At 45.2% G+C, this 27816-nt stretch overlaps 1 protein-coding gene across 1 annotated transcript; it reads left to right on the plus strand.

Moving 5' to 3' along the window:
- Positions 1-2377: 2377 nt before the first annotated feature.
- On the plus strand, positions 2378-26787 carry CKMT2 (creatine kinase, mitochondrial 2). The gene is made up of 10 exons (XM_004613157.3): positions 2378-2481; positions 11487-11666; positions 14279-14477; positions 15721-15816; positions 16947-17168; positions 19403-19488; positions 20642-20765; positions 21504-21638; positions 23251-23376; positions 26535-26787. The coding sequence occupies exons 2-10, from the start codon at positions 11515-11517 to the stop codon at positions 26652-26654; spliced, it is 1260 nt and encodes a 419-aa protein (XP_004613214.1). The 5' UTR covers positions 2378-2481; positions 11487-11514; the 3' UTR covers positions 26655-26787.
- Positions 26788-27816: the final 1029 nt, after the last annotated feature.

Below are 27816 nucleotides of genomic sequence, written 5' to 3' on the forward strand. Positions count from 1 at the left end.
AGATAAGATGTGTTTGTGGGGGTAGGAGTGAATAATTGCCCATTAGTAAGAAATAAGAGGGAAATAGGGATTTATCATAATTGACTTTACTTTTGGTATATGTAGTTTTTGATGACCAGGCAGCGATCAGGAGCCACACAATGCCAGGGATTACCCTGTAAAGTAAGCACCTTTACCCCATGCTCTCTCTCTCTTTTTTTTTTAAGTAAATAGATTTTATTTAGAGGTTTCTGAGGGAAGGAGGAAGGGATAAATGGAAAAGAAAAAACAGTAGGAGTAACGTGCTCAAGAAAGAACACGGGCTTCTCCAAGGGTGGAGAGAGCTCTACACACATCCTAGCACTGGACACGAAAGCATGAAAGTACACATCTCAAGGGGGGAGATGTGCGCGACACATGTGCTCGAGCACCACATGTGCTCGGCCACGTGGGCACAAGCAGCACATGGGCTCAGGCAGCATATGCACCTACCCCATGCGCTCTCTCTCTCTCTCTCTCTCTCTCTCTCTCTCTCTCTCTCTCTCTTTCTCTCTCTCTCTCTCTCTCTTCATGCTATCTCCCTATAACTGTATTCTTCAAACTTTACAATCTTTGTCCTACAAAAAGCCTCATTGTTTTTCATACTTAAAATCTAGATTGTTTCAGGATTGTGGGGTTAATTTTACCTGGTGTTTAAATTGACTTCAAATAGCATATGTGCTGACGCGCTGTTTACAGGAAAAATAAACCTCCCCCACATGCAGACCCCTATATCTGGAGAGTCTGCCCACTCCCCTTGGGTTTACTGCCTGTTCAGCCAGAGGACACTTCCATGACTGTGGTGATTAGCAACCAAACAGGGAACTCTTATTCCCTACAGAATTGCATGGTTTCTTTGGTGGGTCCCAGTGTATAAGTGTTTTAATAAAGTAACATTAATGTATTTGAGTATATCATACACAGAAGTGTTAAGTATTGCTTTGTAAGCATTTTTATTCCATATGAGTTAGGTCATAATGATAGCACATATATTAACTGACATATAACCAATAAAAAATGTGGATTTCAAGTGTACTCCTTGAGGAAGTTTTATACAGGTACAGCCACTCCCAAATCAGGAATATTTCCAGTCTCCCACATATGCAGAAGACCCCTTCACAACTCTTCCCCAGTCACTAACTCCCTGCAAAGGGGAAATACTTATTTTTGCTTTGGATCACATTTAAAAGAACTTGCAAACTTTGGAAGAAAACCACGTCAGGAGAGGGCTTCCTCCTGGATTCTATCCACTGCTCGGTCACTCCCTCTTAGGAGAAGGAAGGCTGGGTCCTAGAGACGAAGAGAAAAGAAGCTGCTGGAGGTGTCCACTTGACCCTAGAAGCTGGGTAGGTACGTGACAATCACCAGAGGCCCCGGCAGCTCCCTCTGAACCAGCCGGGCTGCCATCCAAAGTCCTGGCGGGTCACTGCTATTTACAGCCAACCTTTCCGGTTTGTGGTGGATGTTCCAAAGAGCTATTTTTAAGCATTGATATGCCTGCTTGGCCTTCTGGGTGATGGTATATTAATCTGGTGCGGAAAGAAAAGGAGATTGTCTAGCAACCATAATCTAGAAAAGAGACGTGATTGTATTGTTCTTCTATCCAGACCCCAAGCAAGTTGGGAACTATCTCCTGGTCCCTGAGCCAGAGGTGGAGAGATAGGCAGCCCGGAAGAGGGCACTTTACATATCTTGCTCTCATGTCAGCAGGATAAGGGTGCTTGGGGGTAAGGGGATCAGCCCCTAGAGCTTACTAGGGACCCAGATATGGGGGCCTAGTTACCTCTAGGGGAAACTGTAGCACTGTAGCATTGTCATCCCGTTGTTCATCAATCTGCTTGAGCGGACACCAATAATGTCTTCATTGTGAGACTTGTTGTTACTGTTTTTGGCATATCAAATACACCATGGGTAGCTTGCCAGGCTCTGCCGTGCAGGCAGGATACTCTCAGTAGCTTGCCTGGCTCTCCAAGAGGGACGGAGGAATGGAACCTGGGTCGGCTGCCTGCAAGGCAACCACCCTACCGGCTGTGCTATCACTCCAGTCCTTAGGGGAAATTGGCGGGGGAGGAGGGAGGGACGGTGGAAGTGGGGGGGGGGGGGTGAAGCAAATGCAACAGATCAATTTTCCCCACCCGTCTTTCCATCTTGAGCTCAGGCCCTGTAGACTGGGAAGCCAGTCAGAGGGCTGCCAGCCCAAGAACCTCCAGGGTCTTGGAAGCTGAAACCTTAACAGAGAAAGAACAAGCGCTAGAAAGAGCGCAGGCCAAAAGACAGAAGTGGCTGGGGCAGGTCTTCAAGGACACAGCGCGGGGAGCAGGTGAGCGCCGCACCGCCGCGGGATTGGCTGAGACTGGCCAGGCCCCGCCCCCGGCAGCTTTTTGCCCGCGGGGCCGCGGGCAGCCGGCGGCACTTCTTGGCTGGTGGGTGCTTGCGGCGGGCCGCTCGACACTCCAGCTCAAGGTCAGTGAGGCCGCGAATCTCGGGCTTTTCCTTCCCAGCGGGAACGTGGCTTAGTGGGCTTACAGAGCTGCAGGTTGGGACAAGATCTCGAGGGGAACTGTCCCTGCGAGAGAAACTCCCCAGAGTAACCCTTGGGTGCCCCCTTGACCTATGCCTCCCTTCTTCCCTGCATGCAAATGCAGCTTGACCTTTGGGGCGACCCCCTCCCCCGCTCCCACACTGGAGGACCTACTATTCCTGAGAATCGGGATTTTCCCTTCTTTTGATTCTGGGGCCACATCTGGCGGTGCTCAGGGCTTAATCAGGGGACTGTTCTCAGGGAAAACTCCTGAAGGGGGTTCTGGGGACCTTTTGGGGTGTCCGGGATAAAATTCGGGGTCCGCAGCTGCCAGGCAAATGGCTTACTCTCTAGACGATTTCTTAGGCCTCTGATTGGGATTTTTTCTTGGTAGAAAATAATTTAAATGCCAGTGAATTGGGGTAGGGGGCATGTATTTGAGAGAGAAACTGTTCGTTTTTGAGACTTTTCTCTTCAGCGGCAGGATAAAGAAGTGTCAGTCAGAAACTTGGAAAGAACTAGATGGAAAACAAATGTTTTGTGATCCTCCAAAAACATGGGTTACTAGCTGGACTCAATTCAAACTGGTTAATACAATTTCTAGAGGCTCATCTTTTGAAATCATTAATATAGTAATAATGAGGCAAGTAAGGGTTTCCTCTGGAGTTAAAAATGTGGCAGCATTAGCCTCAATGTGCTTCAACCCAGACAAGGATGGCTCTTCCTTTGCTTGCTTGCTTTTTCAGCCCCATCCTTTCCCGAGTAGATAATATCTCTGCCTTCGAATGTTCTGGTGGGTGTGGTAAATGACATTTGCCAAAACAAGTTCAAGCCCTTTAGTTCACCCTTGCACTGCCTTCTCTTGCAAGTTGCCCAGGCTCTGTGGGGACACCCCACCCCCCCACGCCCAATCAGCTAGAAAAATCACGTGGAGGTGGCAGCTAATGCCTTCAGGACAAGAATTTGCTGCACCAACCAACTGGTGTCCTGTTTCCAGACCAGATCAGAGCGGCTGTCCCTATCCACAGCTCTCACGCTTGGGGTATTTCTGAACCAGCTTGTCCTTGGTCTGCTCTCAAGTGGAGAAAATCAGGACCACGGAGTAGAACAGACCCCATCAGAACTTGGCTTAAGCATCCGGGCTTTGCTAGCCTTTGAGATTTTTTGCTAGTGTATTTGACACATCCTCCTCTGTTTCCATAGGCATCTCTTCCAGAGACCCCCAACTTTTATTCCCTCTGTGGGTGAAAGGACTATTCCAGCAAAGTACAATATTACCACAGGCTCTTGTGAACTCTATTTGCTTGAGGATCAAGTCACATCTCAAGTGCATGGGCCAAATGCTGGGTCAACTTTAAAAAAGGGGCTCCTGAGGGAGTTTCGGGTGAAGGATGGGAAAGGACTAGAGATTCTGAGTGTTCTCAGGTAGGAGGGGAGTGGTTCTGAAACACTCTTTGCCCCTTCCTAAAAACTGACTCTCCTCTCTGCCACCACCCCCCCCCCCCGACACCCACACACACACCACATAGAGCATTCTGGAAGTTCCTGCTTTAATCACAGCAGCAGCCAGCCCTGGAGGTGACTGTTAAGGTCATACATGCCCCTGCCTGGGAAGCCACAGGAGATTCTTTTTGTTATTGTTGTGGATGTTGTTTGGGGTCCACAACTCACAGTACTCAGGAGCTGCTCCTGGCTCTGTGCTCAGGGATCACTCCTGGCAGTGACGTTCACCTGGGGACATGAAAGGAACTCCCACTCATTTCTTTATGTAGCTTCAGTGGCTCCTAACTTCCTGTTTTCTGGAAAACCACTTATAGCCAGGAGAGAAGTCTGATCGTGGTCCTGTGTTTTTAACCACAGGTGGCCTGGGAAAGGCATTTATTTTACAGGATCGGTAAAACATCTCCTGCCTACGACTTTCTACTTGCCGAATGGAGCAGAGATGCCCGGAGGGGACTGTTAGGGAGACAGTAAATCCGATGGTGGTGGAAGTAACATGAGCCCTTTGCTCTCTTCCAACTGGGAGAGGGCAGCCTTTTGCTACTGGCCGGAGAGACAGACACGGGAATTTGTGCAGAGTGTTCTGTGGAGCTGAGCCAACCCCAAGGACGTCCTGTGTTTTGGGGTGACTCTCTCTGGAAAAAAAGCTGACACGTGGTCCTCCCCTTGGTCTGCGGCTGTCGTCCAGGCCCAAAGAGCTCAGACTCATGGACGCCATGTGCAATAGGACCAGAAATAACTCTGAGCTAGCAGAAAGGCACTCTGAGTGTCTCTGTCGAGGATATTCAGGACAACCAGGAGGCTCAGCACCGAGGCAGTGATAGATCCCAACGCCTCACACTGTAGGCGGTCAAAGAACCAGACAAAACCTTGGCCAGGACCTTAATCCCCAGTATACCTACTTTAGACAGAGAAAGTCAGCTTTTGAGCTCTCTACAAAAGGAGTTAGGGTGGTGGACCTTAATTTTTAATGGCTCAGCTAAGGGTTAGAATAACCACAGTCTCGTTGCCTTTGACTATATTCTTGCACCCCATGTAGAAATCCGAGTTTGGAGTCCAGAAATTCTGCCAGACTTTATCCCTGATGCTATCAATGATGCTTTTCAAGTTAGGAATCATGAGACGTTCCAGGTTGGGAAACTGAAGCAGGTAGCATCTATGAACTGAGGGCTATAGGTGCCCTTTCTCCTTGCCCCTGTTATCCCCACCTTCTGCACTGGAAAGAAGCTGAGACGGAAGAGTGAGAAGACAGCTAGGACCCCACATCCCCAGGACAGGCCCCACTTTTCTTCCCAGCTGACAGGCATATTGGTGTCAAGAGAGAGTGCGTGGGGGTGGCACTGGAGTTCAGCCACTTGAGCATATGCCCCAGAGCAAGGAAAAAAAGAAAACAAACACCAGACCTATCATGTTCTAGAACTGGGAAGTCACAGCACTGAGAAAATGATGCTCTCTCCAAGTTTTCTAAATTTCTGTGGTCTTGGATGGGGTCTAGGGACTAAAGTCATGACACTCTCTGTTGCTGGGTGTTCGGGGATGAGGGAAGAGGACAGTTTAGTCTGCAATGAGATTGGAAATCCAGGACCAAAGTCAAGTCCGAATTCAAATCCCAGCTCTTTCAACATGCTGGGTCTGAGACCTGATGCTACTAATATCACCTTTCTTGGGCCTCAGTTTCCCCAGGTACAGCATAATCATAATGCTTACTTGGTAGGGTTGTTGCAAAGATGGAAGGTTCCTTGCATGGGGACTAGGTCATGGTAGGAGACCAATAAAAATTTTGAAAATGTCAGTGAGGTGTGGCTGGGCTGGCAGGAATGGAAAGGATATTCTGGGTAGGAAGTTCTGAGCAAAGGCTCAAGGTGAATGAACCCTGTTTGAGAGGTTGGTGCTAGCAGCATTGCTAAGAAGAGTCTGGGAAAAGAACCTAGAGGCCTAGCTGGCTAATTCCATTCTGTGTCATCTGATCAGTGAGTTCCTTGCTGCATGCTGGGGGTGGCAGCCCATCCAAGGTCTAACTGATCCCAGACTTGTGGGCAACCCCGTGGGAGCGGGGATGCTAACTGTGTGGGCCAGGGGCGGGTGTGAGGATCAGCCAGAGAGCTGAGCCTGTGGGTGGATGCAACTTGGGCAAGAGAGTGGCTGAGAAGCCAGTTTCCCTCCGCTCTGTATTTCCTTCCCCAAGAATCTCAGTGGAGCAGGGCCTGATTGGGGCCAGGAGCTCTGTCCTTGTCACCTAACTGCTCACCCTGCACCAAAAGAGAAGCTGGATTCCCAACTACGAGGCTAGAAAGAAACATTGGTGAGATAGATACATGATTTCTGCAAGATGTGCCTCTGAGTGACATGTTTCCACAAGGGCCTGCAAACCTCTGGCTCAGGCTTGCAGCAGGTCCATCCAGAGGCTGTCTGGATGTAAAGGTTTTGCCCCAGAAACACAATAGTTGGCTCTGACCCCTAATATCCTCTCTCCAGTCATCTTTTAACAGAAGTTAGATCTGGCCATAGAAGGAATGAGATGAAATTAAAACGTTTTGCCAGGGAGACTTCTTTTTGCTCCATATTTTTGTCTCACTGGCTCCACAAACTAATAAAACCACCATGTTTCAGAAACAGGGCAAAGCCCCAATACCAATCACTTTGGTGGACTTAGACAATCTGTTATAGACAGATCTCATCCAGCCTGACTTGCTTGTGCGCCAAGCAATCGCCAGTGCAAATAGCAAATTGGACCTCCTCTGAGCAGCATTTCCATCGCAGACCAAGGGAGGTACTGTAATATTTGGGACCTCCTAGATGACAGAGAAGTCTCTAAGACAAAGCAGTATTCTGCCTGGGTAGCAAAGACAAACACTTAACCCACTGCTGAGATTTAGCTTACTGAGGAGGACAGGAGGTCTTAATGCAGCCCTGGCTTGGGGTCTATGCCGAGTGTGGCCCAGCCACTCCCTGTGACTGACTGCTCAGTGAGGCTCTTGCTTCAGTCTCACACCCAAGCTCACATCCCATACTTGCGATACTCTGTATCTGCTTGTGTTCCTGGAGAGGAGAGAGGGTCAAGGAAGCAGAAATTCTTCACCTAAACTTTGTCTCTCTCAAGTCCCTACAGGGCATGGAAGCAGGGGAGTACGACATAAGGGACTGAAAGTTCTTAGATGTGTGACCTGTTCCAGAGTCCTTTGCCAGCGCTCAGATATCAGTGCCACAAGAGCAGTCTGAGACTTTTATGAACATTATTATTTCCAGAAATTTAAATATGCATGTGATGGGATTGCAAGCATTAGTGTTGTGAATCTGCCTCTGCCCCAGGGAGAAGAGAAGACCTCCAGTTGCCAGCAGACTTCCTAGGCGCAGTCTCCCCTCCTAACTCTGCTTCCTAAGGTGCATCTCCCCCAGTGAGAAAACTGAAAGTTCAGAGCACTTGAGACAAGTGATGAATGTACTTCCTGTTAGTTGAACTTGTCTCGCACATGTGAGGCCTTGGGTTTGATCCCCAGCACCATGTAGGGAGAAGGAGCCTTGTCAGTTTGTAAATACCCTGACCCATCTTATTTTTTGGCTCCTACACCCTGCAATGGCTGGAGCCATGGCCCAGCGGGTAGGGCGTTTGCCTTGCACACAGCTGACCTAGGTTCTATTCTTCCTCCCCTCTCGAAGAGCCTGGCAAGCTACCGAGAGTATCTCACCTGCACAGCAGAGCCTGGCAAGCTACCCGTGGCGTATTCAATATGCCAAAAACCGCAACAACAAGTCTCACAATGGAGACATTACTGGTGCCCACTCGAGAAAATTGATGAGCAACCGGATAACAGTGACAGTGACAGTGATACCCTGCAAAGAATTTAGGCAAAGTTTCTTTTACTTGGGTGAAACTTTTACTTTGGTTTCTTTTCCTTTGGTAAAACTCAGATGACAGCCTTGCCTATCTGCTCAGGAAATAAATCGGTGGGTACAAAAACATGTAAAACACACCTGAAAGATGTAGTTAAGGTTGCCATCCCACAGCAAGACCAGGTAGCATTTCACATAGTTTTTTAGATATCCCTAGCTCTTGAGACGAGATAGATAACACCCCAGAGTCACATGATGAGATTCATCCTGAGTTATTACACATCTTCAGGACAAAATTAAGAAATTACCCTGGAGCAAAACAGAGAGCTTACATGCAAAGTAGATCTCATACCTTGCATGTGTGAGGCCTTGGATTCAATCCCCAGCACCACACAAAATCAAGACCAAACAACAACAAAACAAAAGAAATGGCCCATTATGAGGCCAGTAATGGGGAAAGGATATTGCACATGTGCACATCTCTGAGTTTGACCCCTTAACTGAAAATAAGACAAGAAGTGGCCCATTCATCTTCTTCACTGATTATGAAATAAATGCTTGTAGTATTAAGAAAATGATTTTTAGAAAGTTCCTTTAGAGGAAAGACTGCTCAAGACAACTATCTTGAGTTAACGTAGAAAAATAAACTTCTAATTTTTCTTAAGGACTTTGATGTGTTTAGTGATATTCAAGGTTCTCCCTAATATTTCCCAAACAAAAAAGGAAGAAGATGTGAAAGAGTATTACAAGTGGCAATCTTGGAAACATGAAGCTAGAAAACTCATCTCTTTCCCCATGATGCAATTAAGGAAAAGAGAGGACACCGAACACCTCTCTTAGGATTTTATGCCAGGCCATTCTGATCTCATTTTTTTAGGAGTTTACCCTTTTCTGGGTCACCCAGATTTTCACACACAGTCATGCGTAGTAAAGCCTCTTTGAAACCACCTACTCAGGTTGGTTGTTTGCAAGGCAAGTGTCCTACCCACCATACTCTCTTTCTGCCCTCTGTCTGATTTTATATTTTTGTCACCAATAATCTATAGTTTACTGTGTAGGTGTGATTTCAATTTTCCAGCTATGTTGTCTCTTTTGAATCATGACTTTTTTTACTCTCAGCAGTTCTAGAAATTTCTTAGCCATTTCTCTTTAAATATGACTTCTCTGTTTTCTCTTCCCAAGGCTTCAGTTAAAAGCATATTTGACATACTATTGTGTCCTCAATATCTCTTTTTTTTTTCAGGTTTAAGTCACAGTCAAATACTGATTAAACAACCATCCCTTCACCAGTGCACCCGTTCCACCACCAAGAACCCCAATACACCCCCCTCCCACCCCACCCCCCATCTAAGTAGCTGATGATATTCCCATTATTCTCTCTATATATTGAGTACATTTCATATTTCCATACAGAACTCACTAATGTTGATTGGAAATTTTCCCCAACAATCAGGTCTGCTGAATAAGCATCATCTAATAATTTCTCTTCCTTGGTAAAAGTGAAGACTTTGAGTCCGCGCGGCCGCTATTGCGGCCGCGCGGTTTTGGGTTTCTAATATTTTAGCTCAGTTCACAATCTGCTCTGGTGCCAAAATGGGTTAGGAGACCTCAGGATCACAGTCAGTAGGCGGGAGGCTCTGCTTCTCGTGCCGCGGCTCTTGGTTCATCTCTGGGCGGAAAGCGCGCCGGGAACACCTCCCCTCCCAGGATCACCTACAGGCTACGTCACTAAAGAAAGTCCTACCTCCTGGTGTAGGGGTCTTAGAGGGTGGCTCTCACCGCGTGGCTGCTGCCGCTGCCGCCATTTTCGCTCAGAAAAATGGGGTGGAGAGGGAAAAAAATCCCTCCCCGGGCTGCACGAGGTTGTAGTCCTGTTCACAGTCAAAATGCATGGCTGCAAGAATCTGCTCTGGTGCCAAAATGGGTTAGGAGACCTCAGGATCACAGTCAGTAGGCGGGAGGCTCTGCTTCTCGTGCCGCGGCTCTTGGTTCATCTCCGTCCTCAATATCTCTTAAGTTATATCTTATATCTCCTTTTTAAAATTTCTCTGTGCTACATTATGGGGAATTTCCCAAGGTAAAGCACCCTTTTTGTTTATTCTATCTTCAACTGCATGGTATCTAGTAGTCCTTATGAATCTCTTTCACATTTATTGGGTCATAATAATCTTTTGTGGCTGCTTATTTGTGTGATGCCATCACTGATGAAACAGTTCACATAGAACTAATCTGTATCTTACCTGACAATTCAGTCATAGGAAATGTAGATATGCATTAGTTCTTCTCTTGGTTATGGTACACAGCCTCTCATATCCCTGGTGATCTTTGATAGCTAATTACATGACCTTAATCAGTAGGAAGGAAACCAGAACCACAATTGAGATGCTTTCCCCTAAGAGGGCTTGGGTCAGCTTCTACTAGGAGCTAGATGAAAAGTCTACTGACCTTGAGTTACTTCAGCCCAAGGCCCCTAATTCAGAGTCTCATCTCCCCATCTTACTTCTGTTATCCTGTCTTTAGTGCTCCAGGGCCTCTAGTTTCAATACAACCCAAAGCTGCTGCCTTGCTCTGAACTCTGACATCAAATCACTTGGGAAAATGATGTTGGCTAGTGACATAAGCTTTCAGGCTTATGTCTCAGTTATACAATGCTCGAACACCCGGTCCCCTCACCAGTGCACATATTCCAACACCAAAAACCCCAGTATACCTCCCACGCCCTCACCCTCCCACCCCTGCCTGCGTAGCTGATAAATTTCACTTCACTTTCTCTTTACCTTGATTACATTCCATATTGCAACACAAAACTCACTACTGTTGTTGGAGTTTCCCCCCCAAAAAATAGTCCTGCTGAAAAGGAAGCATTTGATAATTAGTTTTCCATTGTTGAGAATGAAGAGATATGAAGTCACGCCGCCGCGATAGTGACTGCGCGTTTTAGAATTTCTGTATTTTACTGGTGCCCACTCGAAAAAAATCGATGAGCAATGGGATGACAGTAACTAAGTCCAGGGAGATTTATGTTAGAAATTACATCATTTCCCTTCCTGGGGCAGCATGGGGCTATGGCTTAGTTCACAGTCTAGAGACATTTCTGCAAGCAGCTGCTGGTACCAAAAGTAGTCTAGCTGGCCTCTGGATCATGGTCAATCAGCGGCAGAACGGCCACACAAACGTGCGGCCACCCGGGTCGCATCTCGGCGGAGAGCGTGCTGGTATAGCTCCCTTCCCAAGATCCGATTTTCGCTACTTCTTACAAGCCCAGCAATCACTCCTATGTAGAGTCTAACTAGAAGTTATATCATGACAAGGATCAAACTAGTACCTGGTCTGTCAAAGTGACAGAAGTAGAAATTCTCCATTTTAATTTGTATTTTCCTCAATCAGATGATGTAGGGGCGGGGGAGGGGGGAGGATTGGTATGAACGTCAAGTAATTTGACCTTCACAATCTTTAAGCCTTTCTAGATTGTCCTAAGTATTACAGTGAGAGTGAGGTGGTGGGATCTAAGAGAAAGCAGAACTGCCCCTGCCCTTGTCTCTCTTGCCTGCTGATATCTGTGCTGTCCTGAGTCCTATTCCATGAGGTGGTCTAATGCAGTTTCTCTGATTTCTAGACATTCTTCCTCTCTTCCATCAAGAAGAATGGCCAGTGCCTTCTCTAAGCTGCTCACCGGCCGCAATGCTTCTCTGCTGTTGGCTACATTGGGCACCAGTGCCCTGACCACTGGCTATGTGGTCAACCGGCAGAAAGTACGTGCCGAGACCCGGGAGCAGCCCAAGATGTTCCCAGCAAGGTCAGTTTCTCTTGGCTTTAAAAATAGCTCTGGGGATAGGGGGAGTTTCTCTGTGTCTTTCTGTCTGTCTCCCCCGCCCCCCATTCTCTCTCCATCTCTGGCTCTCTCTCTCTGTATTATTCAACCATATTAATAAGAAGAAATTTTTTATTTGCAGCAGCATGAATGAAAAAGAAGGGCACACTACTAAGTGAAATAAGACAGGAGAAGACAAATGCTGTATGGTTTCACTTATAGGTGGGATTTAAAATAAAAAAGTAAAAGTAACTCTAGGAAGCTGGGGAGATGACACAGGGATAAGCCAATCCCAGGTCCTTCCCAAGCACTGCCAGGAGTGATTGCTCAGCACAGAGCCAGGAAAAACCCTGGGGCACAGTGGCCCATAACCCCTTAAATTAAAAATAAAATAAAGTAACTCCAGGGTCAGAGAGAAAGTTCAAATGGCTGAGTGCATACTTTGCTGGCAGGAGACCTGGGATTTTTTTCCTGGCATCACCTGGTTTTCCTGGAAACCCCTAACTACAAACTTGGGAGCAAACCCAAGCACCACTGGGTGTGGCCCCAAGCCATAAAATAATTACTCAAAATAAAATTATACAAAATGTCAGCCAGAAGTATAATTTCCCCTGCTGGGACCAGTCAGCAAAGGTCCCTGGATTTTCCTTGGAAAAGTCAGATTAACAATCATTTCTGAGATTTGGTGAAGAAATCTGGGGTTCTGCGACACTGCTGCTGAGTGTAGACTTTGTGCTCTAATTGAACAGTAATAGTATTAGCAGCTAATGTTTATTACACCTCGTGTGTGTTAGGCATTTTACACAGAGTGCTCATTTTAGGAGCGCTGTTTACTTAGGGGCACTATTTATTTATTCCGTTATTTAAGATGAGTAAAATGGGAACTCCAGCTTTACTCCTCTTTAGCACCCTTTTGTGACCAAACAGAAGCTTAGAAAAATCCAGTAGTACTCAAGATCTCACAATTAGTAAGATAAAATTCAGACCCTTGCCTCACTGCCTCTAGGACATGTGATGTTTAGCTTCTCATTTTAAGTAGAAACTTGGAAGGACACATAACAGATGGGGAGTCAGGGTGGAGGGAGGCCTGGTAACAGGAGGTTGTAATGAAGATGGACATTAGTTCCTGGCCCTGGGAAGTTTGCTGAGGAATTTAAAGTACATGCTGCAGGACTTTGAAGAACTGGTCTGAAGAAGGTCAGAGAGCCCAACATGCTCCAAGTCATTTCCTGCCACTTTCAAGAATCAGGGATTCTGGGGGAAATTCCTAGCAGTTGCTCTGGGCCCCAGAGAACATCCACTTGGTTTCTTCCTGCGCATCCATTTCAATAGCTGGGCATTGTTCCGACAAAGCGGTCTTGGCCCTGGAAGCTGTATCCCACCCAGACCGAGCGCAGATAGATGCTTTAGAGGAAGGCCATTTTCGGGTGCTGAGCTGCTCTGTAGAATCCAATTGTGGCTGTCATACCCAGACTTCTGGGTTTGGGGGGCTGGGCCAGGGAAATTCTGCCTATGACTTTAATTTTTGTTTTGTCATTATTATTTTGGCCTTCTTTTCTTTCTTTCTTTCTTTCTTTCTTTCTTTCTTTCTTTCTTTCTTTCTTTCTTTCTTTCTTTCTTTCTTTCTTTCTTTCTTTCTTTCTTTCTTTCTTTCTTTCTTCCTTTCTTTCTCTCTTTTTTCCTTCTTTTTGGTTCACACCCCAACATGCTCAGGTGTTACTCCTGGCTCTGCACTTAGGAACTACTCCTAGCAATGCTCATGGGGGTTGGGATGGGGGCATATGGGATGTCAGGAATCAATCGAACTCAGGTGGCTGTGTGCATGGCAACACCATACCTACTGTACTATTGCTCTGGCCCCTTGCCTATGACTTCAATTTCTAATGATTTTCTCTCCATCTCCTCTTTGGAAAGTTAAGCCAGAGAGGTAATCCAGAGGATAAGATACTTGCCTTCATTTATAGTATTTTCCCTTAGTTTTTTTCCCCCCCATACTGGCTGTGCTCAGTGATCACTTCTGGAGGAGCTCAGGGGACCATATGGGGTTCTGGGGATTTAATAGACTGGGTATAAGGCAAGAACTTTACTCACGGTGCTATCTCTGTACTATCTCTAGGCCCTTGCATGTAGCACTGTGTATGGTTCTCTGGATTACATATGGTTCCCTGAGCCCTGCCAAGAGTGATCCCTGAGCACAGAGCCAGGAGTAAGTCCTGAGCACTGCCATGTGTGGCCTATGCCTCCTTCCTGCCCTCCCACCCCGCCCCCCCCAAAAGAAAGTCTCAAGTTAGAGACATATTTATCATACTTTGGGGTCCTGTTTTGATCTTCAAGACCACATATGATCCCCTGAACACTGCTAGGGAGACCCCTGAGCATAGAGCCAGAAGTAGCCCCTGGCACTGCCAGGTGTGGCCCAAGCACTGCCCCCCCTCAAAATGAAGAAAGCTGGCTGCTTGAGTCCTGACTGACTCCCGAGCGTGAATCCCAGCCGGGTGCCCCGAGGCTGTGGCCAATGTGGAAAGCAAGCGAGCCCAAAGCCCGTCCCAGCTCGTCCCTCCAGGGCCCCCAGCTGAAACCCTCTCTCCTCCCTGCAGCGCTGACTACCCTGACCTGCGCAAGCACAACAACTGCATGGCCGAGTGCCTCACCCCATCCATCTACGCCAAGCTTCGAAACAAGATGACTCCCAACGGCTACACCCTGGATCAGTGCATTCAGACCGGAGTGGACAACCCCGGCCACCCCTTCATCAAGACCGTGGGCATGGTGGCTGGTGATGAGGAGTCCTATGAGGTAAAATTGATGAGGCTGGGGCTGCTCTGGAGGGGGTCCCGGTCCTCCCTCCCTTGTGGAGCCAGCCTGTGCCCATCATATGTAAGCTTTCACACAGGGAAGCTGGAACATCTGACTCCAGACCAGCTCACCCTGCAACTCCCCTGGGGCCAGGTTTCCACACAGCAGCTCTGAACCCTGCCTCTGGGTTAGAGAGCAGACAGTGACCCAGGCTCATTCAGAGAATGAACTGAGAAAAAAGAAATCTGGGGCTAGAGAGATGGTACAGTGGGTAGGACACTTTCCATGAATCTGGTTGACCTAGGTTCAATCCTCAGCATCCCATATTGACCTGCATTCAATCCATAGCATCCCGTACGATCCCTGAGCACTACCAGAAGTGTTTCCTGAGCACAAAACCAGGAGATATCCCTGAGCATCCCTGAGGACAACCCCTCTCCCCATCAATTAAAAAAAAAAAGGAAAACAAATGAAATTTCTGTTTTTACCTTATGTGTGGGAGCTGGAGCGATAGCACAGTGGGTAAGGCATTTGCCTTGCATGCAGGCCGACCTGGGTCTGACTCCTCTGCCCCTCTCAGAGAGCCCCGCAAGCTACTGAGAGTATCTCGCCTGCACAGCAGAGCCTGGCAAGCTACCCGTGGAGTATTCGATATGCCAAAAATAGTAAGAAAGTCTCACAATGGAGACGTTGTTGGTGCCCGCTCGAGCAAATGGATGAGCAATGAGATGACAGTGACAGTGACAGTGACCTTATGTGTGAGGTGGAATCATAGGAAGAGTACAGGAACCACTGAACAGAACAGAGGACCTCAGTGGCAATGAAACAACTGTAGTTGGGAAGGATGTCCCAGGGTGGCTGGAGAACAGCCTTTGAGAGGACTGGGGTCCGGTTTTCTGGCCAGCAGAGGTAGAGAGATGCCACAGCTTAAGCGTATTTTAGTGGTTTTTCGAGAAGCATATATATTTATGAAGAGCCATGAGCTTGTGCAAATGCGCAACATACAAAAAACATACATCACATGTACAGAAAACAACAAGAAAATGTCCTGGGGATGTGTAGTTTAATGTGGGTTGAAGAGCAAGGAGCCCCTGTCAGTGTAGAGGGGAGTGAGGAATGTGGCTTCATGGGAGAGCCCTCCTCGCCTAGCATGTGTAAAGCCCTGGGTTCGATTCCAGACACTGCCAAGAAGCAGCACAAAAAATTAACAACAGAGTAAGTAAGAACTCCCTTCCTCCCCCAGGTGTTTGCTGACCTCTTCGACCCTGTCATCAAGCTAAGACACAATGGCTACGACCCCAGAGTTATGAAACACCCCACAGATCTGGATGCATCCAAGGTAAGCTCTGGCCCGCTCTCTCCTTCCCACGAAGCCTGCCAAGCCCAAAGCGAGGAGCTTCTAAGAGGAGGCCCCAGGGTCTAATGTCTCTGAAAGCAGAGCCAGCCTTGTAGAGGGCCAGGGAGAATCAGGCAAGAAAGGCCTGAGGCCTTTCATGGTTTTCTGAAGCAGGGTCCACACTCTGTGGTACTCAGGGGCTATTCCTGGCTCTGTGCTCCCGAGTGACTCCTGGTGGTGCTCAGGAAACCATATGAAGTGCAGGGGATGGAACCAGAGTCAGTAGCATGCAAGCCGCACCTTAACCCCCGGTACTGCTTCTCCATACCCCCCTCCATTTTAAATTTAATTATTATTATTTTGATTTTGGAGTCATACCCTGCTGTTGTCAGGGCTCACTCATGGCTTTGCTCTCAGGGATCACTCCTGGTGGGCTCAGGGGACCCTGTGGGGTACTGGGGATTGAATCAGGGTCTGCCACGTACAAGGCAAGCACCCTACCCACTACACCATCTCTCTGGCCCCACCCCTATTAAAAAGATTTTAGTAAATACCACCAGAAGAGTGTTAGTCACCAAGTGTTATCTATTGTTTGTTTAGAGGGTCCATACATGGAGGTGCTTGTGGGCCCTCCTGGCGTTGCTCAGAGTACTGTGAGGTACCAGAATTCAAACCCAGCCTCCCATATGCAAGGCACGAGCTCCAGCCCTTTGAGCTATCTCTCCAGCTCAGTCATTTCCTTCTTTAATTCAATTTTTAATCAGATTTTATTGAAACTATCCTTTAGGTAGAATGGTTATAATGGTGGTAAAATTTATGCTATTGAAGGACAAAGTTACCGCACCTTCACCAACACCAAAGTGCCAGGACCCTCCTGCCCTGCTCCTATGTCTCTTCTGGTCAGCCTCTGCCATCCCTTTACTTATCCTGGATCTACTGGGGGTAACTCCAGGTGGCGTTGGGTCAAGGGTCTCTGTCAGCTTCTTTCCAAGGCCCTGGCCCCTTACCCCTCCAAATTCCAGAATGTGTCCGGCATGTGGGCTGTCTGAGGCGCCCATGCAGGGTTCCCCGTGCTTGGGGCAGGCTCCTGGGCCAACGCTGATCCCCGCGGCCCCCTGCCCTCTGCCCGGCAGATCACGCACGGTCTGTTTGACGAGCGCTACGTGCTGTCCTCTCGGGTGCGCACCGGGCGCAGCATCCGTGGGCTGAGCCTGCCGCCTGCCTGCACCCGCGCCGAGCGCCGGGAGGTGGAGAACGTGGCCATCACCGCCTTGGAGGGCCTCAAGGGGGATCTGGCTGGCCGCTACTACAGGCTGTCGGAGATGACGGAGCACGATCAGCAGCGACTCATCGATGTGAGTGGGGCCCTTGAACCACCTGCCCCTTGAGCCATGCTGGAGTTCGGGCTACATTGAGATTTCTGACCTGTGCAATTGGGGCCACCCCGGGAGTTCTGGCCCCTACCCTGTGACACAGGGACTTGGGTGGAAGCATTAGTGCGAGATGAGGGCAGGGCAGAGGGCACTTGCCTGGTTAGGTCCCCAGCATCCCATAAGACCACCTGGGCGTGGCCCCAAACTGAAAAAAAAGAAAAAGAAGAAGAAGAAGGCCCCCAGGGCAGGGATTTAAGCCTGTAAAGATGCAAAGATTCTACCTTAGAGCCTTAAAGCAATGTGGGACTAGATCAAAGCCGCGTGGAGGGAGCTCCAAATGGGGGTGGGTGGAGTGAAGGAAGGAGCTCCTTGCTGGTTATAAACATAAGCAATGGGAGTGCTCAGGTGCTGGAAGCTCAAGCCTGTTCCTAAAAAAGGGTTGTGGACCTGAAGAAAGTTTTAGAAGCTAGAAAAGTCTGGGAGTTAGTTGCAAGTAGAAGTTCTGATCTGACTCCCACTGGAACCGTGGTTGGCCTTCTGCTGCCTCTTCATGTGCTTTCACAGCTTCTCTCTGCACTGAGGTAGACTAAGCCCAAGACGCAGAGCACAGCTAAAGCAGGCGGGCTGGTGGACCACTGGCTTAGCCCCCATCTCTGTAGCTCTTGGAACCCAGGTTTAGGCAAGCCTTCTTCCCCAAAATAGCCTTCTTCCACCAAATAACCATTTCTGGCTTCCAGCTTAAGGGACACTTTCCTGGTCTTTAGCTTATTAGGTAGGTCTCTGGCTTTTCACTTTCTTAGAGATTGGGGGAACACCTCCCTTAATTTTGATTTCTTATTTCATTATAATCAGATTTGAATACATCGTAACTGCAGGCAAATTCTCACCAGGTGGATCCAGTCTTTGCCTGCCGACTTGTTGAGTCAGTTTCTTGACATAGCCTTGTTTCAGTGGTTAAAGGCAGAGGTCTGTGAGTCTGACAATTCTAGAGAATTCTAGATGGGAATCTGGGCTTTGCCACTTCCTAGCCGGGTGCCACTGTTTCTTCTCTCTGATTTTCAGTTCTCAAAACCTATAAAACAGAATGAACTTCTAGTGTTACTGTGAGGATGAAAGGAAATAAAAATATGTAGCATTAAGTCTGACACATAATCAGCATTAAATTGATGGTGTTATTTTATTATTTGTAGAGCATTATTATTTTAAGGATATTTTCATTATAATTTATGTATCATACTGACAATCATTAATGTTTTGGGGGCTTGTATAAAGGTACTGTACCCCATCACCACCAAAGTGCCTGAGATCTTCAACCACTGTCCCTATGTCACTTCTAGCCCTGTCTTCAGTCATTCCCACTTAGCTCCCCCTTCCTTATGCTTTGTTTTGTTTCAGATTCAACCCATGTTTATTTAGGCTCAGAATATGCCACACAGACACACACACACACACACACACACACAATCAGCACACAACTTCTCACCACTGCCTCAGAAAGTAAAGTTAGCATTAGTGCCATTCCCCCACTGCTTAGTAATTTGAATTTTGTAATCCAAGGTCAAGGACTCGTCACTGTTCAATTCCATCAATTCCCCATTTTGTTGCTCCATATAGCACAGATGAATGACATCATCCAGTGTGTCTCCTTCTTCCTCTGATTTATTTCACTTAACCTGGTACCCTTCAGATCCATCTACATTGCAGTGAACTGCAAGATCCCATCTTTTCCTAGAACATTACATTTCAGAGACTTTCTAATAAGGTGGATGATAAAACATCCACCAAATGAAACAATAATGCTAGAAGCAGCTAAAAGTCTAGCAGACTTATACTCACTAGCCACGTTGCCTCTGCAGAGTGCCCGTGTTTTTAGGGGACACATACTCCATGGCCATTAAGTATGTCCACCCAGGCTAATACAGCATTTTCTACCTTAGCTATATATGGGAATAAGCCAGACATATTCAAGAAATACCAATATCCAGGCCTCAATCATAGTAATTAAGGTTCAGTCTCTGGTGGATAGCAACTGAATATTCATGGTTTTTTTTTTTAATGATACTAAAGGGTTACTGGTGTGGAGGGAAGCTGAGACTGAGAACCACTGCCAGAGAGATGCCAACCATATTTGTGAGCTGAAACTTAGTCACCTGGCACTTGCCATCATCTGGTCTCATCAGTTTCTCCTTTTTTGTTCTGTCCCTTTTGGCCTGCAGGACCACTTTCTGTTTGATAAACCAGTATCCCCTTTACTAACCTGTGCTGGGATGGCCCGTGACTGGCCAGATGCCCGGGGAATCTGGTATGGACATAATGTTTTCACATTTGCCATGCGTGCAGACGATCTCCTTTAGATCACCTGCTTGTCCTAACCTGGAGTTGCTGTGACCTGGCTCTTGACAGCATGCTCAGCTTGAGCGCAGTGGAGAGGAGAGAGTAGTTAGAGACGGCGTGTGAGTGTCTGTGCGAGATGCCTAAGTATGGTGTGACGAGTCTGAGCTGTGCGGAAATGTTCGCAGGTTTGCATGCATTATGCATGAGATAAAAGACTGCACTTTCAAGAAAAACATAGCTTCATATTATCTGACCTCACAGAGAATCTGGCTCATGATTTTAAGGGAGCAGGAAATGAAAGGTAAATATTGAACCTGTAAGCACAACCCTATGAGGAAGAATGGATATTAAGTGTACACATATTTTATCTTGGCCAGCTGTCCGCAGCACCTTGGCAGGTTATTCTGATACTACTTGAAAGAGCTGAGATAAAAGTGCTCAGAAGCTGCTGCAGCAGCTCAGTGAGGGTGGGATGGCAGATTCTGAGCAGTGAACATGCTGAATGATCCGCACCCCAAGCACCTAGGGCTGTGGGTAAAACATTTCTTCTTAGGCACCACAAAATTTTAGGCTCAATCTATTGGAGATAAAGTACTCCGGTTAGTGGACTGGAGAGATAGAACAGGAATGCTTGTCTTGCTCATGGCCAACCCAATTGGACCCCCTGCCCTGAGGATCACTCCACAGGGATCACTTTGGCAGTGATGGGTCCTCAGTCACTGCCAGGAGCGATCCCCAAGTATAGAGCCAGAAGTACAGTTAGGTGTGGCCAGAGAAAAACAAAACAACAAACAAAAATGTACTAATGTACTCTTGTCAGTGTTCAAACCAAAAGTGGCCATAGTTGAGTTTCTGCCATCCTATTCTGAGGAAGGAGGATGTTTGTATTCTCTTTGGGTAAAAATACATGATTTCTTTGCAAGCTACAATGTGTTTTATTTCTTTATCTGTCAAAGTAATATTATTTCGCAGTACTTGTCCAGGCATAACTCAGAAGTTAGGGCCATGCAGGAAATGAGGAAGGTAAAATAAAGTAATCAAGCTTTATTAAGAGAGTGGAAATTTTCATGTGTTGAAACAAATGTAATTAACACCCAATACCACATTGCTTTCTTCATTAGGCATAATTATGACAAGACCTTTCTCATCTGGATAAACGAGGAAGACCACACCAGGGTAATCTCTATGGAAAAAGGAGGCAATATGAAGAGAGTATTTGAGCGATTCTGTCGTGGACTTAAAGAAGTAAGATATTGTCAGAGATTTCTTTATAGCCATTATAATAAAATGTCTCTGTTTTTTTACTCTTGGAAGGAAGTGCTATTGTACTTCAAGGATGAGGCTGATTTTTTGCATGGTTCAAGCACTCTTTGGGAATGGGACTTCAAAAATGTTTCAAAAATGAAATGGCTTTCTTTTGTTAGGGCTTATGCTTCCCTCCCCAGTCCAAAATGGTATGGCGAAGTCTATTGATCATTATTCTCTTGCTTCTTTAACATTGCTTTTAGCTATTCTAAGCATAAAGATAAGACAAGAAGTAACTATTGTGTTCATTAGTAACCTGACCAGAGAACACCAATCTCCTTTTAAACTTACTATGCTGTGAAAAAGAACATTAACGGACATTTTTCAACTGTTTAATATGAGCTGGGTACTGTACTCAAGGATTACATAATTATGGTTCATATAATTTAATTAAAATAGTCTAAGATATCTTTTTTAATTAAAGAAGTACTGCAAATAGACCTACATTTCATCTGTGGCAAACATACATAACACATAAATATATCTGAATTAATAGATTCTCTTTTTGTAAAAGTTAAAAAAATGTAGTTTACTGAAAGATATGTATCTTTACAAAGAGCAATAGCAAACAATCCAATCTAGAAGTTTAAATGACAGTAGGTTACTTCAAAACTAACTATACATATTTTTTTTTGAATAAATAGATTCCTAAGAACTCTCATTTATTTTCTCTTGTAGGTAGAACGATTAATCCAAGAACGAGGCTGGGAGTTTATGTGGAACGAACGCCTTGGATACATTCTGACCTGCCCATCAAACCTGGGCACAGGATTACGGGCTGGTGTCCATGTTAAGATCCCAAAGCTCAGCAAGGTAATGTTCTATAGTCAGCAGTCCTGTTGGGTTCCACCCACTTCTGCTCCAGTCTGGAGAGATGAGAAATCTATGTCTCTTTTCTTCACCTTATGTGGAGAGATGAGAAATGCTATGTCTCCTTCCTTCACCTTACTTTCTGTGCCTATAATAGAAAATAAGAGATAGGCTCGAGTTGACCTCATATTTGTATCAGACAAGATCAAATGATAAGGGACTATAGGAAAGGAGTGTAGCTTAGGGAACAACAATGTTTAATTCTCCCTCATGTAACCAATCCAGATTGGTAAGTGGGCTACTTGGTTCTGCTGCCTGGGGTCCTCTCCTACCCACCCCCTCTGGTGCAGAGTCTCTCTTGGACTTGAGCCTGCATCCGAATCATGCCGAGGCTAATAGAAACACAGTTTCATGGCCTGCTTGAAACATCTGCATTTTTTTTTTGTGCCACACCTGGAGATACTCAGGAATGACTCCTGGAAGGGTGCAAGGGCAGGCGGCAGGTGGGGAACTTTATGGGATGCTGGGGATTGAACTTGGTTTAGTCGTGAGCCAGGCAAATACTCTACCTGCTATACTTCTGCTCCAGCTCCAGCATCTGCATTTCTAACAAGTTTTCAAGGTGATGCTTATGCTGTAGCTCCGGAAGCTGCATCAGAACACCTGGCTCAGGGCCCTGTACCCAGTGCTAGTCACATCACACCCCACGATCCAGCTTGTAAGTAGAGGCAAAGCCATGCAGATGTGCTCAAGGAAAAATGGAAGGCATTTAGGCTTGGAAGTGGCACACACCACGTCTGCTTGTTCCATTAGTAAGTGATGTCGTCCTGGGTTCAGTTCCCAGCACCTCTTATCCAATCATGCCCCTCCCTGTGGATGAGAAAGAAAAAGGATTCTGGCAGGCATCTTATCATTTCTGCACAACATCCCAAAACACATTTGGAATGGGGGACATGTGGGCCACAACCAGTTGTGCTCTGGGACTGTTCCTAGCTCTCTGCTTGGAGTGACTCTAGGCAGTACAGACCCTAGGGGATCCTATGTGGTACCAGGGATCATCCAGGCTGGTCCTATGCAGAACAAGCACCTTAATGCTTGCACTATCTCTCCAGCCCCAATACTTTAAAAAATAATTTTAGAAAACATGATTCCTGCCTCTCCCAAAAGCTCTGACAATCTTCTTAAAAATTACAATGCTAAAAAAATGATTTTCTGTGATCTAACTTCATTATTTTAATGATATCAATGATAGACATTATATAGATTAATAATAAACTCACCAACAATGGTGTCTGGGTGCCAAAAATAACTGAATAGATGTTAATAACTACTTTGCTACCTTCTGGTTGTTGGACTTGGAGAAAATCTATTCTGCTGAGCCTTTGTTTCCTGTGTGAATTAAGTGTGAAAGCAATACCTACTCCATGGGCTGTTGTAAGGTTTGAAAGTCCCAGCTGTGTCCCAGTGCACCATAAATGTGTCCAAAATCAACAGTAATTTTTAGGACTGCTAGGTCTTAAGCATGCTCCAAGACTCCCTAGGCCAGCCTGTGCTCTAACTCTTGGATCTAGGTGTCAATGCTGGTGAATTGAATATGTATTATTTCTTGTCCCAGGATCCACGCTTTTCCAAGATCCTAGAGAACCTGCGTCTCCAGAAACGTGGTACAGGTGGTGTAGACACAGCAGCAGTAGCTGATGTGTATGATATTTCCAACATCGATCGCATTGGGCGATCTGAGGTATTTTGCATGTTGTTTTTAGAACTCTCTTACCAAGTCAGCCTAAGAGGAAAAGAGAATGAGGAAACAGGGCTAACCCCTTTGAGTTCTGAGTCATGTTAACATTTCACTTTGTCGTGCAGTTGTGGGTTGTCTGACAGCAGGGATGCTGCTGAAAAAGGCATTGCTATGTGATTTTAACATGGTCCAAATGTCGGGAACAATCAAACTCTGGGCATGACCTTCCACTTACTCAGGTTATGTGGTGTATTGTAGCCTTTTGGGACTCACATCACATATATGGTCTGTCATTGACTGAAATGTCATTCAGTGACACGTGACATATTAGCTGTTAGGTACCTCCATGGGAATAGCTGCATAAAGGTCAACACTGTGTAAATCAAGATTGTATAGGCAAGGTAAGGAATCCACAATGGGTCTTCCCCTGAGTGCAGATTCTTCCAGCAATCTGCAGCTGCAGGAGCTCTATTCTGCTCAAGAAAGGCAGGATTTTATCACTGAAGAATCAAGGAATTTGTGGCCTCACTCATTGAGGGTGGAAAATCATGGAATTTTCTTGTGATTATGATTTACCTTTGCCTGAATCCCACATGCCATCATCTTTAGCACATATGGCTACTTGATAGTTTCTGAAAATTTACTTTTAGGGTTAAAATAGTAAATAAGATATTATTGGGGTAGTACAGTGAGTAGGCACTTGCCTTGCATGTGGTTGACCCAACTTTGGTCTGTGGTATCCCATATGATTCTCTGAGCACAGAACCAGGAGTAAGCCCCAAGCACCATTGGTGTGACCCCCAAAACAGCACAAACAACAAAAACATAGATATGTATTAGGTATATATAAAATGGTACTCTTACAACAATCTTTAGGATTCTGTGAATACACAGGGTGACTGAGATTCACAAATTATATGCAAGCCTGGAGCAATATGCGAGATGAAGTGAAGAAGCATTTAACAAACATACATACTCAAATGCTGGTCTCTCTAAGTTAGACCTACTTACTAGTTTGTGGTCCACTGAACATATCACGGCCATCATTAACTTAGAAAACTCAGTTGTGAATAACTTTGTAAATCATGGTTCCTTAATTTAAAAAAATTCTCTTGATAAGGGGAGCTGCCTTTTATAACACAACTCTAGGTGACTTCTTACTAAATCTCTGGATTATTGATGCTTTTTCTTTCCTCCATCTTTTAAATATGTCATTCCTTTTTGGTATCTATGCCAGTATTCTAGCAAAAGGGAGAAAACACTTAACATAATTGTCAGCATGTGCTACCAATGCTGATACAGTTCCAGTTCCTGGAGGAAGAAATAACTATAAATACTGTAACTTCTGAAATGTAACTGAATAATATATGGTGTAATAAATTTTAAAAATCTGGGTTCTAGCCTAGTTCTTATATTAACTAGATTTTTATTACTGCAAAGCAAGGTAGTCAACTTCAAAAAGTTTTAAGTCTAATATATTTGACAGTATAACACATCTTTCCTCTAATATATCATAAACATATCATCATAATAAGTATTATTCAAAAACATGATTTTTAATGACAGCCTAGTCATTTTCTGTTTAAAATTTTCCAAATCATTTGATTTTTGTGGGGTTTTTTGTTTGTTTGTTTGCTCGTTTTTGTTTTGGGTCACACTCAACAGAGCTCAGGGCTTATTCCTGGCTCTGCTTTCAGGGATCACTCCTGGTGGGGCTTATTCCTGGCTCTGTGCCCAGGGATCACTCCTGGCAGTGCTTAGGGGACCCTCTATGGTGCCAGGGATCAGACCTGGATTGGCTGATGCAAAGCAAACACTGTACTATCGCTCCAACCTTAATATTTTGATTTTACATTTTATTATTTACTGTCACTCTTCATAACTCTGATCATCTCTGTGTGTATCTATAATCACTACCCTGATAATATAGGATTTATTTATTTTAAAAAAGGAATTCCTAACTTCTGATCAGATTTCTTCCTGCAGAGTTATACAAGAAAGAAACCATTAGCAGTGAATGAGATGCCAGTTTTACCACATCCTTATGAACAAAGGGGTTTGGATAATTACACAAGTGAAAATTCTGTGTTTCTTTGGTTAGTAATAACTAGCTTTCTGTTTCTCCCTCAGGGCCTCAGTATTTTTAAACCATGCCATCTGAGTGCTTTCTGAAACTAAGAAACTGCTTACTTTCTTAGTTTGGCCTCTTTAGGTGATGACATAGTACCATTAATCTCTTGGAGAAGAAACCAGAAAAAAGCTCCTAGGCAGATGTGCTTTAGTTTTTAAGAAAAACAGTATTTATAAACCAAAGTTTAAACACTTATTTAAAAGTAGGAATTTTGGGGGGGGCCGGAGCAATAGCACAACGGGTAGGGCATTTGCCTTGCATGCGGCTGACCTGGGTTCCATTTCCAGCATCCCATATGGTCCCCTGAGCACCGCCAGGGGTGATTCCTGAGTGCAGAGCCAGGAGTAACCCCTGTGCATCGCCGGGTGTGACCCAAAAAAGCCAATAATAATAATAATAATAATAATAATAAATAAAGATAAAAAATAAAAATAGGAATTTTTTAAAGTTGACTAAATTTAATCCACAATTTCCTTTAAAGCAAAAACTTTAAGCAAAGTTGTCCTGGACAGAGCAAACAAGATTCAAATGCCAAATATTTTATTTTAAACAGTATTTCAGAAAGACTGTGCAATCTGAAGTATCGCACAGTAATAGCTGAATCCCAGTGTATTCAGTGCTGAGATAGCTTGATACATATCTGAACTGAGATTTAGGCCAAGGAACAATACAAGGATGTCACACCTAGTTTTACTTTCTTAGACACATTTTGCTATTTTGGGCTCTCTCTGCTAGATGAAAAATTTCTAAGATTGCTAGCTAATTATTTTATCTATTAAAGTTCTTATGCAAAGAGTAGTAATTCCATTTTCACTAAAGAAATAGAGAATCTCCATTCTCTGCTTCCCATTTGTATCAATGACTATCACACCCCCCCTTTCCTTCTAGAACTAGGGCAATAATAAGATGGAAGAAGTTGTAATAAAACACATCGACATGGCAGTTTCTCATTTGTTCCAGTTTTGTTTCTATTGATCAGTATCTTTCCAGCAACTTCTGTGCAAACTAATCATCTTTTTCACTGTCAAAGGTGGAGCTTGTTCAGATAGTCATCGATGGAGTCAATTACCTCGTGGATTGTGAAAAGAAGCTTGAGAGAGGTCAGGATATTAAAGTACCGCCGCCTCTTCCTCAATTTGGGAAGAAGTAAACTTTCTCTTTCGCAACTTATAAGTAATACGTCTGCTGGTATAACAGACAGATCTCTACTCTGAGAGTTTTTGTAGAATGAAAAGATTGTAAACTTGTAGGTACTAAGTTTACAAATAAAACTCTCCTTAATATCTTTGGTTTCCATTTCTTTTATGCTACCAAGAAGGTCAACCACAGTGAATTACAAGTAGCAGGGGGTGAGACCAGAGAGATAATCCAGGAGGTAAAAGGCTTCCCTTGCATGCAGCTGACCCCAGTTCTACCCCTGGCACCATACTCCAGGAATAGCCCCTAGGCATCACTGGGAAAGATTGTAGGAGATAAAATTATTTTAAGGCAATGATATTTTTAATATTTTTAATATCGACTAATATTTTAAATTTTTTTGTGTAATCATTTTCTTTTTAAAAATATTTTTAATTAAAGAACCATGATTTACCAAGCTACCTGTGGCATATTCGATATGCCAAAAACAGTAATTATAAGTCTCATTTCCCTGACCCTGAAAGAGCCTCCAATCATTGGGAAAGATGAGTAAAGAGAGGCTGCTAAAATCTCAGGGCTGAGAGGAATAGAGACGTTACTGGTGCCTACTTGAGTAAATCGACGAACAACGGAATGACAGTGATACAGTGATTAATAGTTGAATTTCAACACCAATCCCACCATCACTATCAACTTCCCTCATCAGTGTTCCCATACTCCATCCTCACCTCACCCCATCCCCAACCTTGACAGTGGTTGCAGCTTAGAGCTCATGCTTTCAGTATTGTTGAGTCTGTGAAAACTAATATTTTTAAGAACACACATGCAAATCTAGAAGCTCTCCATTGATCTATATCAGAGATCCCCAAATTTATTTGACCTACTACCACCCCCTCTTTGGAGAAAAATATACTCATTTGACAGAAAATGGGTCATGTAAATTTCCATTTCTTTGTAACCCATGGGTCTTTTTTGTTACCTACTTCCATTACGTGAAGAACAGAAATGATCCTTCCCTTCAATTGCATCTGTGGTTCCTAGAGTCCTCTAGATAATTCCAGCACACCTTGAAAACAGTATTATCTACTTTGAGAAACACTGAGCTACATGCGACTGTAGTTGACAATTGAACAAATCTCTGTTCGGAAACCAGATAGTGCAGTGGGTAGGGTGCT

Source organism: Sorex araneus, chromosome 1 (assembly GCF_027595985.1).
Source record: "Sorex araneus isolate mSorAra2 chromosome 1, mSorAra2.pri, whole genome shotgun sequence".
NCBI classification, from domain to species: Eukaryota; Metazoa; Chordata; class Mammalia; order Eulipotyphla; family Soricidae; genus Sorex; species Sorex araneus.

Bases quoted from the DNA above. Each gene is read 5' to 3' on its own strand.
- CKMT2 (XM_004613157.3), top strand. From the start codon at position 11,515: ATGGCCAGTGCCTTCTCTAAGCTGCTCACCGGCCGCAATGCTTCTCTG. The intron at 19,489-20,641 runs GTATGGACATAA...TTTCTTCATTAG, and splicing joins CCAGATGCCCGGGGAATCTG to GCATAATTATGACAAGACCT. The intron at 21,639-23,250 runs GTAATGTTCTAT...TTCTTGTCCCAG, and splicing joins AGATCCCAAAGCTCAGCAAG to GATCCACGCTTTTCCAAGAT.